This window comes from Thunnus maccoyii, chromosome 19, assembly GCF_910596095.1.
Source record: "Thunnus maccoyii chromosome 19, fThuMac1.1, whole genome shotgun sequence".
NCBI lineage: Eukaryota > Metazoa > Chordata > Actinopteri > Scombriformes > Scombridae > Thunnus > Thunnus maccoyii.
In genome coordinates this window covers 11355834-11368975 of record NC_056551.1, presented here as the reverse complement: position 1 = coordinate 11368975, position 13142 = coordinate 11355834, and the positions used below count along the sequence as shown (strand labels likewise).

Here is a 13142-nt window from a genome sequence, read left to right as displayed (position 1 = left end):
AAACCAATAACATCCCTGGTTATTTTTTGAATATGGAAACTGGTTTGCAGATGGGTTATACATTTATTGGTGATTGCAGATAGTAATGGAAAACTTCTACATGGTTTTATGAATAATTTATTGGCAGTTCTCTTTCACATACAGTATGGGATATCACACCAGAGTGTGTGGGCTGACTTAAGACACTTCTATTCTTGCCTTAAAGGCAGATGACCCATGGTCCCTCCATTATTACATTCTTCACCCTTGCTAAGAACACCTTACTCTGCAGACTTAGCTAGCTACAGCTAGTTAGCTCTGTGTTTCATTAGCACTGAGAGGACTTTGCTCGGCCACCTAAAAGGAAAATTCCGGTTTATTTCAACCTGATGGATTTACCATGAGTGTGTCCATTATGACTCTGTGGGTCATGCTAACTTTGCACCCACTAGCTCTGTTATAGAGATTTGGGGAAACAAAGACTTGCGAAAAATCAACTGTGTAAGCCTCTTACAGCTTTCTACATAAACATAATTTCTACATGAATCATTTCAAATGCTTGTGTCTGTGTCAAAGTCTGTGAGTCAGACTGAAAGTACACACAGAAAGTTCAAGGGCATCATCTACTAGAGGTCTATACACCTATAATTGGTAGGCTTTCGAGTAGTAGTGTCGGGAACAAAACATGCTCCCATTCCAGTGCTCTGTCGTGGATATTTTCTCATTCCTTCAGGAACTGCTGGATAAAGGTGGAGGAAGGGGAATAAGGTACAGCACCATACCGCCCCGCTTCACAGCTTAGCTCCGTGAAGAGCAGTTATTGAACTGAGGAATGACACATACATCACCACAGTATCCCATACTATATGTGATGCACTTTGTTCCGCCTGTCAGCAAACAGAAGATATAGTCTTAAGGTGTCATTTTGCCCTCAAGTGTAAATATACCACTTTAACAGTTCACTTGCGAAGAGCAAATTTCACCTTTTTTTTTTAACAAGATGCCAGGCTTTATTTCTCAACTTGGGTGTTTTTCAGGTTTCATAGCTGAGCTTTGGTGTTTGATCATTAATTATATCACCAAGTGTTTATAAGTTCTATCAAGCCATCACCCCTCTCAGACAAGAGAATTATATGATGTGATTAAAATGGCTAGATTGGTAGATAAATGGATAGTTACTTACATAGTACAAGTACATACATACACTCACCGACCACTTTATTAGGCACACTGTGCTGGTACTGGGTTGGGCCCCCCTTTTGCCTTCAGAACTGCCTTAATTCTTAGTGGCATAGATTCAACAAGGTGCTGGAAACATTTCTCATAGATTTTGGTCCTCATTGACATGATAACATCTCGCAGTTGCTGCAGGTTTGTCGCTGCTCATCCATTAAGCGAATCTCCCGTTCCACCACATCCTAAAGGTGCTCTATTGGATCGAGATCTGGTAACTGTGGAGGCCATTTGAGTACAGCGAACTGGCGCATTATCCAGCTGGAAGTAGCCATTAAAACAGTCATTCCCAAAGACTGGGTCGCAACCAGAGGAGGCTGGTCCATATAGAGGCAGAGGAGGTTGCTCCTCCTCCATTTTTGTGAGGCAAGAGGGAGACCGAAATGTAAAAAAGAATAATTGGTTGAAATAAACCATTACCAAATCTCAGTATCATTTATAAAATATTCTCTCTTCTTTGGAAAAAATCTATTATCGAAATTCTAATTAAAATGCTTCAACAGCAACACCTGCAGGCAACTGGATAAAAGGGCAGGGATGGGATCTCTAATATCAATTTAATGCTCTTAATTTTTTTCATGCTAATCTGTTTCATGCTAACACGTAAAATGACACTCCAACGGAGGATGTCCTCCCTAACCAATCAACAACCAGAATACAATATTGACATGTTATTGGTCCAATGATAATTTCCAGATTTCATCATCAATTCTCTGAACAGGCAGTAATAGGACAGATTCATATTTCATACAGTAGCATATTAGAAAAGAAATTATATTGTGCAAATTACGAACTACTTTTAAATACATCACTGAAAAATTACATTTAATAAGGCCTTTTCAACAGAGTCCAAATCTGGGCCTCACTTCTTAGCTGTCCGGGCTGGACCCACGGCTGGACTAAGCTGGCATGCGGCAGCCTGACATCCTGTTGCTCTGAAATGAACTCCTTTCATCAAAATAGAAAGTTAACAACGTAATTTAAATAAAACAACCGGGAGAGTTAGCTTGTTTGTCATTGTTGCTAATCAGACTGTTTAACCAGCAGCGACAAAGTTCTATTAACAAACAAACAAACAAGATGACTGATGTGTGAATTTATCTCCTTAACAAGAACTACTGCAGTGCCCATTCAAAATGTGCCTGTTCAGAACGGACAGATTGCTCATTATTTCTTGAGAACCGCAAATGTGTATCAATTGACAAACCTATCAATTAAAACGATAAGGAATTAACAGATTAAGTGGTTAAAATCCAGACAGAAACTTCACAGGTGAGACTAAACTGAAGTTGAACTGTAGAAGCAGTTTATGGCCTTCCACTGGTTGATTCTGCTGCCAATCAAATGTGTCTGTGCTCCTATTGGCTAGTTTTACTGCCTCCGCTTCTGTTTTTTCCTCCTGTGTATGCTCATTCCTCTCTCTCAGGCAGTTTAACTGAGCAGGGTGCATGCCTTTGTTCCACTCAGCAAGTCAGAGCCCAGAAGCCCCACCCCGCTGTGATGTGATGGTGTTTATATCAAATAGTCCCTGCTGCACTCAGACACGGAGCTGAGCAGCTCACTGTTCACTTGTTTATTCAAAGTTAATTAAACGCGTTGCATATCCAAACAACTTCACACCCGACACTGCACTTCCTTGGGTCCTCAGCAGTACACCCGCCAAGTGTGAAGTCGAATCAGAGCCCAGAAGACCCACCCCGCTGTGATGTGACAGTGTCTATATCAACAGCCCCTGCTGCATTCAGACACAGAGCTGAGCAGCACGCTGTTCACTTGTTTATTCAAAGCTTATTAATATTAAATATGTTGCATGTCCAAATTGCACCAAATTAAGCACTGCACATCCTTGGGTCCCCAGCAATACACCCGCTGAGTGTGAAGTAGATCTGATGAATGGTTCTCGAGAAATGCAAAGGACAGACAGACAGAGATTCCTTGCTTTTTTAGTTAAATGAACTGCGGTGCCCATTCAAAATGTGTCTGAGACATCCTGTAGTAAGTAAGTAAGTAAGTTAAGTAAATTTGAAGTTAACTTTGTTTTACTCTGTTGGTAAAATGACTCATCTGAAGTCAGTCAGGGCTAGAATGAGCATTTCTTTGTTTAGAAACAATATGAATGTACTAGATTTCTTTAAACCCCTCAGGGGTTTTTGTTTTTGAAAGCAAATTGAATTGTGAAAGCAAAAAAAGTTTGGGAAGCACTGCATCAGAAGATGGGTACACAGTGGTCATAAAGGGATGGAAACAGACAGCAACAATACTCAGGTAGGCTGTGGTGTTTAAACAATGCTCAGTTGGTACTAAGGGGCCCAAAGTGTGCAAAGAAAATATACCCCACACCATTACACCACCACCAGCAGCCAGAACTGTTGAGACAAGGCAGGATGGATCCATGCTTGTTGTTGTTGTTAACACCAAATTCTGACCCTACCATCTGAATGTCACAGCAGAAATCGACCAGACCAGGCAACATTTTTCAGACCATTCTCTGAAAAACCTGTAGATAGCCATTTCTAAAATACAACAAACATGCCACGTTCAAAGTCACTTAAATCATCTTTCTTCCCCATTCTGATGCTTGGTTGAACTTCAGCAGATCATCTTGACCACGTATGCATGGCTTAAGGCATTGAGTCAGTGCCACGTGATTGGCTGATTATATATTTGCGTTAACAAGCAGTGGCCGATGAGTGTATATATTCATGGTTTGTTGAGTTGGCTTTGTGTCAGACTGAGAAAGGAGAAAGCAAGAAGTGATCGAGAAAGTTTTGTAAGGAACAATTCGTCTTTGACAAATCAAATCCATTAGCTTGTCAGAGTGCAAAGAAACCTTCCTTGAGTTTGTGATGTGTGCTGTGGGTAATGGGATGCAGATATCACTGCTCTCTGTCAGTGCTATTATTTATAGTTAATGAAAAAAGTGAGAAAGGGAACTAAAATCGGTCAAAGCAGACAGCAGCAGGGTGTGGGGCTGCCGTTGCTTTGTAGAAGTATCAATAAAATTTTTCAAATTTTGAAATGTTACACTATTTGAGTTTAGATTTTTATCTGAAAAGGAGCATTTTTTAAATAGTCCAAATCATCAAAAGATACTGTCCTGTTTCAGTAGAGCGCTCTGTTGATTATGTTTATTGAAAGTCAAAGATTCAAGTTTATAATCTGGGTTAATCTGGGATACTCAACCCTCAAAATCGGATTTAAGTTTCAAACACTTACTTTTAACAATTAGAATTCTGCTTTCAATCTGTTCTGGCATCTAATATAAAACTGAGGTCCTGCTCTACTTCTGGGAACACCTCGTCACATTAAAAATCTATACATGAAACACCGGTTATTTTGTTAGCACACAACAGCTCCCATGTGGCTTTGACAGTACGTCTGACTAAGATGTGAGTGGAAGCCTAAAAAAAGGATTGTGTGTTAGCCAATTAAGAATAAATAATTAACTTCTATAAAACCGAGTTTATGAGAACAGTATAACAGACAGATGAGTTGACAGATTCTCTAAAGATGTTATTCAAGCCTCATCAAGACAACTGAATTTGTGCTCAGCACTAGCAAGCTTATACAGATATACAGCTCTGCAGTTTTCTTTGCCTCTGCTGTCAAATTATCCCTGACTGAGTCAATTTAGCAAATAAGTACAATGGTCTATATTTGTCTGGAGATATCACTATAATATGACTGGAATTTAATTTCTATAACCAAATAATAACAAATAGGCTGTTATACTATTATAGGATGCATTTATTGTTAAATTGGTCTGACAATTGACTGTGGGGTTGGAATAAAGTTTTAAACAAATCTGTGAAATGAAGAAAAGTAGGAATCCCATGCACAGCAGTGTAATTCAGTCAGGGACCATGCAAATGCAGGCTACATGAAAGTTGAGGTGTGACTCTTCACTGGCCTCACGATTTGATTCGATTACAATTCGCCTGTCAACGATTCGATTGCACGATGCGTCTCAATGTATTGCATCCTCAGTTTTCTATGTCACTGTACATGGCTACTTTTTCATCAATTAATACAAGCAGTCAGATAAATATGAACTCCCTTTTTATTTAGAAAGTGCTTTCAAAAATCAGACTACAACAGTCAATATAAAAAGCTACATCTTTTAAATACCAGTATCTGTGTGACCCACCTCAGTACATAAACATTACAAAAACACACATGTAATGGCTACTCGACTAGCTTTACTCATTGACTCCATTACCTGGGCTTTGGTTTCACTGTAGAATGTGCACCAATTTAGTTTCTTCACCTCAGAGTTGGTTTACGTTGTTTAATGCTGCAGTGTGTGTTGGTCAGCCGATCTTACTAAAGGTTCATCTTGCAAAGGTAATAATTTAGTCATTAAATCAAAAAATGCTCACATCTTACTGCCTTTTTTGAAGATGAAATGCAGGATAACTTGTCGTTCCGAACTTTGTCGTTCCGTCAACATCACGTTATTAACTAAACATTTAGAAAATGGATTTTTGACATTTGTGAATCGATTCAGAATCGTCCATGTCTGCATCTCAATGTATCTTAAAACTAGAAATTTCCACACCTGTACGTATAACTCTAGAGTTGTCATATACATTTTTCTATATTTTTCATTTTAAACCCTCTGGAATCTGACCATGTAGCCAAGGTTTGCAAAGCAGATTCTTCAGCCCTGCTATGAGCTACTGGTGCATGTTCTCATTCTGAGTGGAGGATTTTCACCATCTGCTGTAACACCATCTTGTTACAGCAACTCATGTGAATCAGTGTATGTAAAAGGTTGGGCAAAAGTTGTGTATGTGAGCAAATTATTGTATATTCCAACTGAGGTCTTCACAAAATGGTTTAGAGCGAGTTTCCCTCTGCTTCTTCTGCTATGAGCTATGATTTTTTTTTTTTTTTTTAAAGAATTATAATCTCTGGGGCCTCAGTAAAATGCTTTGCTGAATTACAGCTGAATAGTAGGAAGTTGCCTTTGAAACATTCGTCAAACATGGTAAAATGTACATTATGAGGTTAGTTTTTTTTCCTCTTGTGGCACTGGTTTCATAACCACTTTTTTTTTTTTTTTTTTTTTTTTTTTTAGCTGTTTATATTTGGGATCGGGGATTAGAGCATTTGGTCCACAGGTATTACTACAGAGGCTTTCTGGTTATCTAGCCTGTGCACATAAGCCAGCTGCTACAGGCTTTGTGATGATATTTTGTTGATGTGAGGGGTAACAGACCATACAGTGGAATATTAGAGAGCCAATTAAGGCATTTAAAGCTATTTAAGCAACTAATTATAATGGCAGAAAACTAATTGGTAGGAAAAAAAGAGTAGAATAAGAGTTATAATCAAACAAATAATATTGAGAATAATTGATCCTGATCAGATATGTACAGGACCGTTAAGTGAAATAATGGGATTATTTACATAATGACATGACTTGCCACCTCTGGAAATCCCTTTATATGTAAACAACTATTAAAAGTAGGTGTTTTTAGATATAGATTTAAGCATCATTCTGCTACTGTCTGGCCAAGGCTCTGCATTAAGATACTTTTTACAGATTTCCACGGAAAAACACCCACATATTTTACGAGCAGACTTGTTTATATTAATTTTTAGAGATTTTATGCCCAATGCACCCAAAGTTATGTTTCAAATAGACAATATTCATCACAGTCTGCAGTAAACCAGGTCCCAATGAGGACAGTTTGGAAACTGAATAAGAAAATGTGGAAAAGAAACATAAACATGCTACTGATTATACACCAAATAGTTAAAGTAAAAAAAAGAGAAAACAAGTCTTGCATACAGCACGCACTGCAGGGTAAGTCATTTTAAAAAAAAGCCTTCTGTCTTTCAAGAATAAGTATGACCTAAAGATGGCCAATTTCTTGCCAAATAAATAATTAATTGATCATCTTTTGACATTTAATGATGACTGAGGTATCACTGCAGTGATGGTTAACGTTAATAACGGTTAACGATACCTAACGTTAATGACAGCTGTTTTGGTGCTTTCGGAGAAAATTAGTGAAATAAATTGCACTTCTTTTTTTGACGTTCTCCTGTTCCCTATATCTCACGTCATTATTACACATAATAATAATAATAATAATAATTAATAATAATAATATGACACCTTGCGGGCCGTATTTTATACAGCTAAGCTATGCATCACAACCACTGTGGCTTTCTTCAGGGGGCTTACTTACTTTACCACTGATGTTTTTTAGCCACTTAATCATTTTTTGACTGCAAGCTTTTCGTTACGTTGGGAGCTCACTGGGTATCCCAGAATGCATTTGCACCAACAGGTGATACACTGTATTTGGTGACCCATTAGATACTGCGACCTGCAGTCTTGGTTCGGTTGGTTTAGGCATGAGGAGTGAGATGAATATCAGTGCAGGTCACAGAATGTGATGGGTCACCAAATATGGGGTAACACCTGCAGTGATGGCATCATACTGGAGAGTAAATTGCGCCAGGCTAAAAACTGTTGTATTTTCGCTGTTAATACATCACTATATTAAGTTTTAACATTTTTTCATTTTTTCAGGCAGGAAAACCATTTAGATTCCCATATGTCAGTTTATCCAAATAACACCTATTACAAAATTTGCTTCGACGTTTTCTCTACCGTCCCAGATTTGTGCGATACTCCGTATTGTTGTGTCCCGGGCGCTATTAAGTCCGAGTGCTGATTCATGACCCTGTAGGGCCACAGTAAGAGAGGCAAAAATGGCTGACGTTGTGATACTACTGCTGTACAGAAGAAAATAATTCCCATTAACTGATTTTTTTCCCCTTACTTTCCATTGCTGTGTAGTGACAGCAGTTGAGCGTAAAATCTCATTTTCCATAAGATTCAATCAACTGTAATAGTCTGCTTGTGTTTATGGACCCCTGACCTTTTACTTTTCTGCTCAGCACTTCCACACGCCTCCACCATAAAGTACTCAAGAACATCCATCATCATTTTCTATTCTCCACGGTTTCCGTTGGTTCCCAAACAGCAACATTTATGGTAGCAGAGTAGGGAGACATCAGCATAACCGTACTGTAGTTATAACCCAGCCGATTAGTAATTTCAATTATTAAATGCAGTAGTTCCATCGGAAACCAATGCAAAGGAGTGAATCATGCTAACACTTCAAATCCTACCACCAGTGATATTGTACATCATTCCAACACAAAACGGCGTTCTGTCATCTACTCAGCCAGTCAAATCTGGATATGGGTTCCTTTTTACTATTTTTTTAGACAAACTGACAGGCACGTAGACAAGTGCAAACTTTCCTAACACCAACTTTTTGCAGATATTGCTCCTGTACTTCATCATCAAAGTACATAATGTAAAAATCATAGCAAGCAGGATTGCATGGAATCTAATTTTCAACACCATCTGTTCATTGTCAAAATCTTACGGGTTTATGCCTAATGTGAAAACATTGTAGAAAAATACAATCAAGTTTAGATGGTATGTGGTAATTGTGTGGTTTATTTGTTTAAAATGCGAATAGGAATTGGGGAATTGATTCAAATAAGTTTATAAATGTATATCTTCTCTTTCTTTCTCTTTATTGTTTTTTTTCCCCTTATCCAGACTGAGACAGTAGATGATGGTGATGAGCTTCAATCAGACAAGTCAGCCAAGGATTCCAAGCTGACTAAAGGTATGTTAAGACAAACAAAAATTCAATAAATACAGTGAACACAGTGCTACTTTTCCTTCCTCTTCTTCAGTTCATTCGTTCGGTAAATGAGATGCAAAGCCTTTGGGTAAATATTTGTATGTGTGGGTATACGCGCACATATTGACTACAGTGTGTAAATCAGTGTGTGTATTTGTCATATGTTGGTGTTTATGCACAGCTGTCTGTGAGTCTATTGGTATTTATGCTACCAATTTCATTGGGTGATATCAGGCTGGAAATGTCTATTCAGAGATGAAAGAGTCTGCTTACCACAACACTGGCAGGACCCATAAACATGCACATATATGCAAATTAAGGCATGCAGTCACACAGACTATTAAGAGGCGACAGGTCATGGAGCAGGACAGGAAAAACTAATAACTAGTCGCAGTAATGCTCAAGGAAACTACTCAGCCTTCCACAATACAGATCAAGGTCCTATATTAAGGTTATTTCTTTAGGGAATGAGACACACTGTCTACTCTTTCATCTCTACTGGAGCAGACATATTTGATTACAAAATAGAAATCGATGTGACACACCAATGCTGTTTCATATCTAAGCAGTTGCTTTGCGGCCAACTCTCTCCGTCTTTTCTTTGTCTCTCTGTCTGACTGATTCTCTTCTCTGTCTGTTTGCCTGACTGTGTGTTTATGTCTGTTTCTTGTTTCCTTTAGTTCAGTTCCCTTTTTGTGCTTCTTTTCCTTCTTATTTATCTGTTGTCTCTGTTGTCTCCTCTTTTAATTCTTCCTGGAGCCTGTCCTTTTCTCCTTGTTTTATTTACTCATTTATTTATTTTTCGTATGTACTTATGATTGTCAAGAAATCATCTAATTGCTACTTGGGTTTTTCTGTGAATTTATTATTAAAAAGAAGGTCAGGATTTGTTGTTTACTTGTTATGAATATGCACTCTTCTGAATCTGTTTCGCTCACTCTGAATCACCATTCCTCCTCCTCTCTCTGTGCCATCACAGCCTCTTTTGCCCCCATCTGTTTTGCCATCAAGGCAAAAGAAAATGACATGTTGCCGCTGGAGAAGAACAGGGTTCGATTGGACGATGACTCTGACGAGGACAAGGTTTGGTTCAGCTTTGTCTATACAACACACACAGATCAAGGGTTGATTTGGTATGGACAAGAAATAGTTGACATAAATAATAACAATAAATTCTCATGCATGTTTGCTTGAAGTTGCTGGAGGGTGAGGGGCTGGAAGCTGTGATTGGTGGAGCTGAAATGGTCGACAAGGAGCCTCCACCAGTCAGTGCACCAGAAGAGAAGAGACCGACTCTCAGTTTGGAGGAGTTGGAGGCGAAACAAGGTAACATCAAAAGGATTGGTTGAAAGACAGAAAAAAAAACTATGATTTAATTGTTTTTTCATTCCAAGGAAAGGACAAACAAAATTTACATAAACATAAATAGTTTCAGTCAGCTGCAAATTTAGATTTTTGTGTGTAATATTTAATTACCTTCATCATGAAAACATCATGTTTCAAACTCAGTAAATAAACAGTCTCCATCTGACGACATTAACATTCTTATTTCCCTATTTCTGTCAGTTTGTGCAGTCAGATAATTGTCTGCCTCATTCTAAATAACATTTGGCAATTGACAGAATGTTAATAAACCCCAGCGACTGATGATGGTTATGACAGAGCCTGTTTCTCTCTTTCTGTCCAGACTACCCCCTTTTTTTTTTTTCTCAGCTGCATGCCTACTAAATGTGAAAGTGCTAAAATTGAATCGTTTGTCTCAGCATCAGCAAATAAGTACAGGTGCTTAAAAGGCATCCCTGTCACACCCACTGGCATGCTGTTACTCTCTGGGAGATTCGGAATTGGAGGAAAAACAATAGGGGAGGAGAGGAGATGAATAAACCCAGTGAGTCTGAATTATAAATTCTCTCAACAGAGTGTACCCTCCAGTAAGAGACAAGCAGAATGGTACAGTAAACGACAGTCATATATCTTTCCCAAAGGCCTAATGGAGATATATTCTCTCTATTTTTGTTTCTCTTTTTCGGTTCAGTCATAGTTATAGAATATTACACACTGGCTTTCCTCAGTCTTTCCTAAAGTAAACTAATGCATCGGAGACTTTGCTTTAAGTGAAATAGGTACAGTTATACAGGTATATTCGCATACATGCATGTTACCCACTTTAGTTTCAAGGTTAGAGTCACTTCTTTAAAATATTCATATATTCTAATGTATCACTAGCTATTAATTTCAAAACTAATAGGCTTTTTACTGGAAAGATGGAGGCTATTGTACTGCACTTGAAGTTGATTCATTGCATCTTGTTATACTTTAACACCCTCCAAAATCTGCAATTGCACCCTCTCAGCTTCAAAAAAATCGGGCAGCTTCACCCTCCTCTGCATGCCTCCTTGAATGATCACAAAGCAGCTGAACTATGAAATGATACCCCACACACTTTTTCCACATCTCTGTCACAGAAAAAAAAAACTGCCAACCAGCCTTGCAATTGCAACGCGATTCTCAATAATCCGTTTGACCTGACGTTAACCAGACACGCAAGCCCTTTATATCGAAAGTGCAAAAACATAAGATTCGTTCAGTCATATATCAAAAAGACCATCATATGTCTGAGTGATCAGTGCTAATGACTCAGTGAGTACCGTTGAGATGCTGAGACGTCTGCTTCTAGAAGCCTCGTCTATGAAAGCTAAAATACTTCATTTTCAATCTAAGAAAAGCGAGTGCTGAAGAAAATCACTACATATTTCTTTGTGACAGTCTTTTGCAAGACATTTTTTTGTTGGATCTCTTATGTGTTGCATCACTTGTCTGTATAATCCAAAAATTCCAGAGTTCTGCAGTCGGTGTTGAACAGTACATCAGCAAGATCGTCATTGTGCCAAAATCCTCTTTTGTCATCAGTTTAGTCGAGCCATGATAAAGCATGTACATAAAATAGGTTTAGTGCCACAATATCACTTTAATAACAAGAAATAAAAGTGAGCAATGCTGGCAGAAGTATGAAATTATTCATAGCAGTTATTTTTATTAGGCTATGGATTTGAAAGTGGTGTCTCCAATGACGGTGATTAATATTTTGTGTTCAGGAGTTACTAACCTTTAATATCTTGAGTTACTAAATGATGGTATTTCCTATAATTATTTACCATACTGTATTATGATTCTATAGCACGAGGCTACCTGCCAGAGACAGGATTGAAGTGCTAATCCTTTTGTCAGTTGTTCGGCCACATGCCCTGAAGACAGCGTAGATCCTGGAAGATGCTGATTTCATCATTTTATGAGATATAGAAGGGAAGAACAAAAGTGTAGTAATCTCCCTTAGTCTAGAAAGACAGCTGTAAAATAGAGCTCGAAAGTATGGACAGACAGACAGTTAAGACAAATGTGCTACTTTTCAACATCAAGGAGGCTGACAGTTCCCGTTTAGGTTTAGTGGAACAGCCTCAAAGTGTAATGGTCTCTCTCTGAGCTGACAGACGGCCGAAAAAAAGAAACTGGAAAAGCCTAATAAATAGCTGACTGAATTGGCTTTGCTGTGTGGCAAAGTGGCTGTCAGTCAGCAGGCCTAACTTGATCAGATAGCAGGAGAATCACTGGCAGACAGCAGAAAGCTAATCTGTATTGATGGGCTGAAAAACAGCCACACACACTAAATGTGGTTTCCAGTGATAAGTACGTGAATCGTTTAGGCTGTAAACATTTCCCAGTGGATGTGCATGTTTCACGGTAATGGTAGGTGACTTGGTAAGAAATACAAGTAAATCAATGTGGAGATTTTGAAATTCAGAAATGAATATACTGTAAATATAGGCATACTTTCCATAAATATTAAGCATATCAATTCATTGTGCAATTTTATTTGTACACCAGAGCAGAGGAAATGACATTTCACATACATAGTAGTTCCATAGTCGGATTATAAGTCAGAGACAATATAACAAGATAGATCACATAACTAATAATACCAATAAATAAATACAATTTAATAAAACAAATCAAATGTGCTTCACAATGATTTCCAGAAGAGTAGCAGTTTTTTGTGCTTTTTGATTTAGGAGATTTCCAATTGATGCATTTTCCACATCAACTGAAAAAAAAAGTCTAAAACTGAGCACATTGTTAGTTATTCTTGATCTATGAATGTGATATGTGTCTAGCAGACAAAGACTCAATCATACAGTTCTTGGTTTTAACACACAAAAAAACACACCCACGTATTCTAACAAATACATTAAT

The 13142-nt window shown here is 38.1% G+C and overlaps 1 protein-coding gene across 2 annotated transcripts in view; it reads left to right on the top strand.

The window, feature by feature from the left end:
- The window catches only part of LOC121885485 (splicing factor SWAP), a 64106-nt gene that overhangs the window by 25942 nt on the left and 25022 nt on the right, over positions 1-13142 (top strand). For both annotated transcript variants that reach the window (XM_042394975.1, XM_042394976.1), the window contains 3 exons: positions 8807-8876; positions 9874-9977; positions 10091-10220. In XM_042394975.1, the coding sequence (XP_042250909.1) occupies positions 8807-8876; positions 9874-9977; positions 10091-10220 (304 nt within the window). The remainder of the gene's footprint in view (positions 1-8806; positions 8877-9873; positions 9978-10090; positions 10221-13142) is intronic.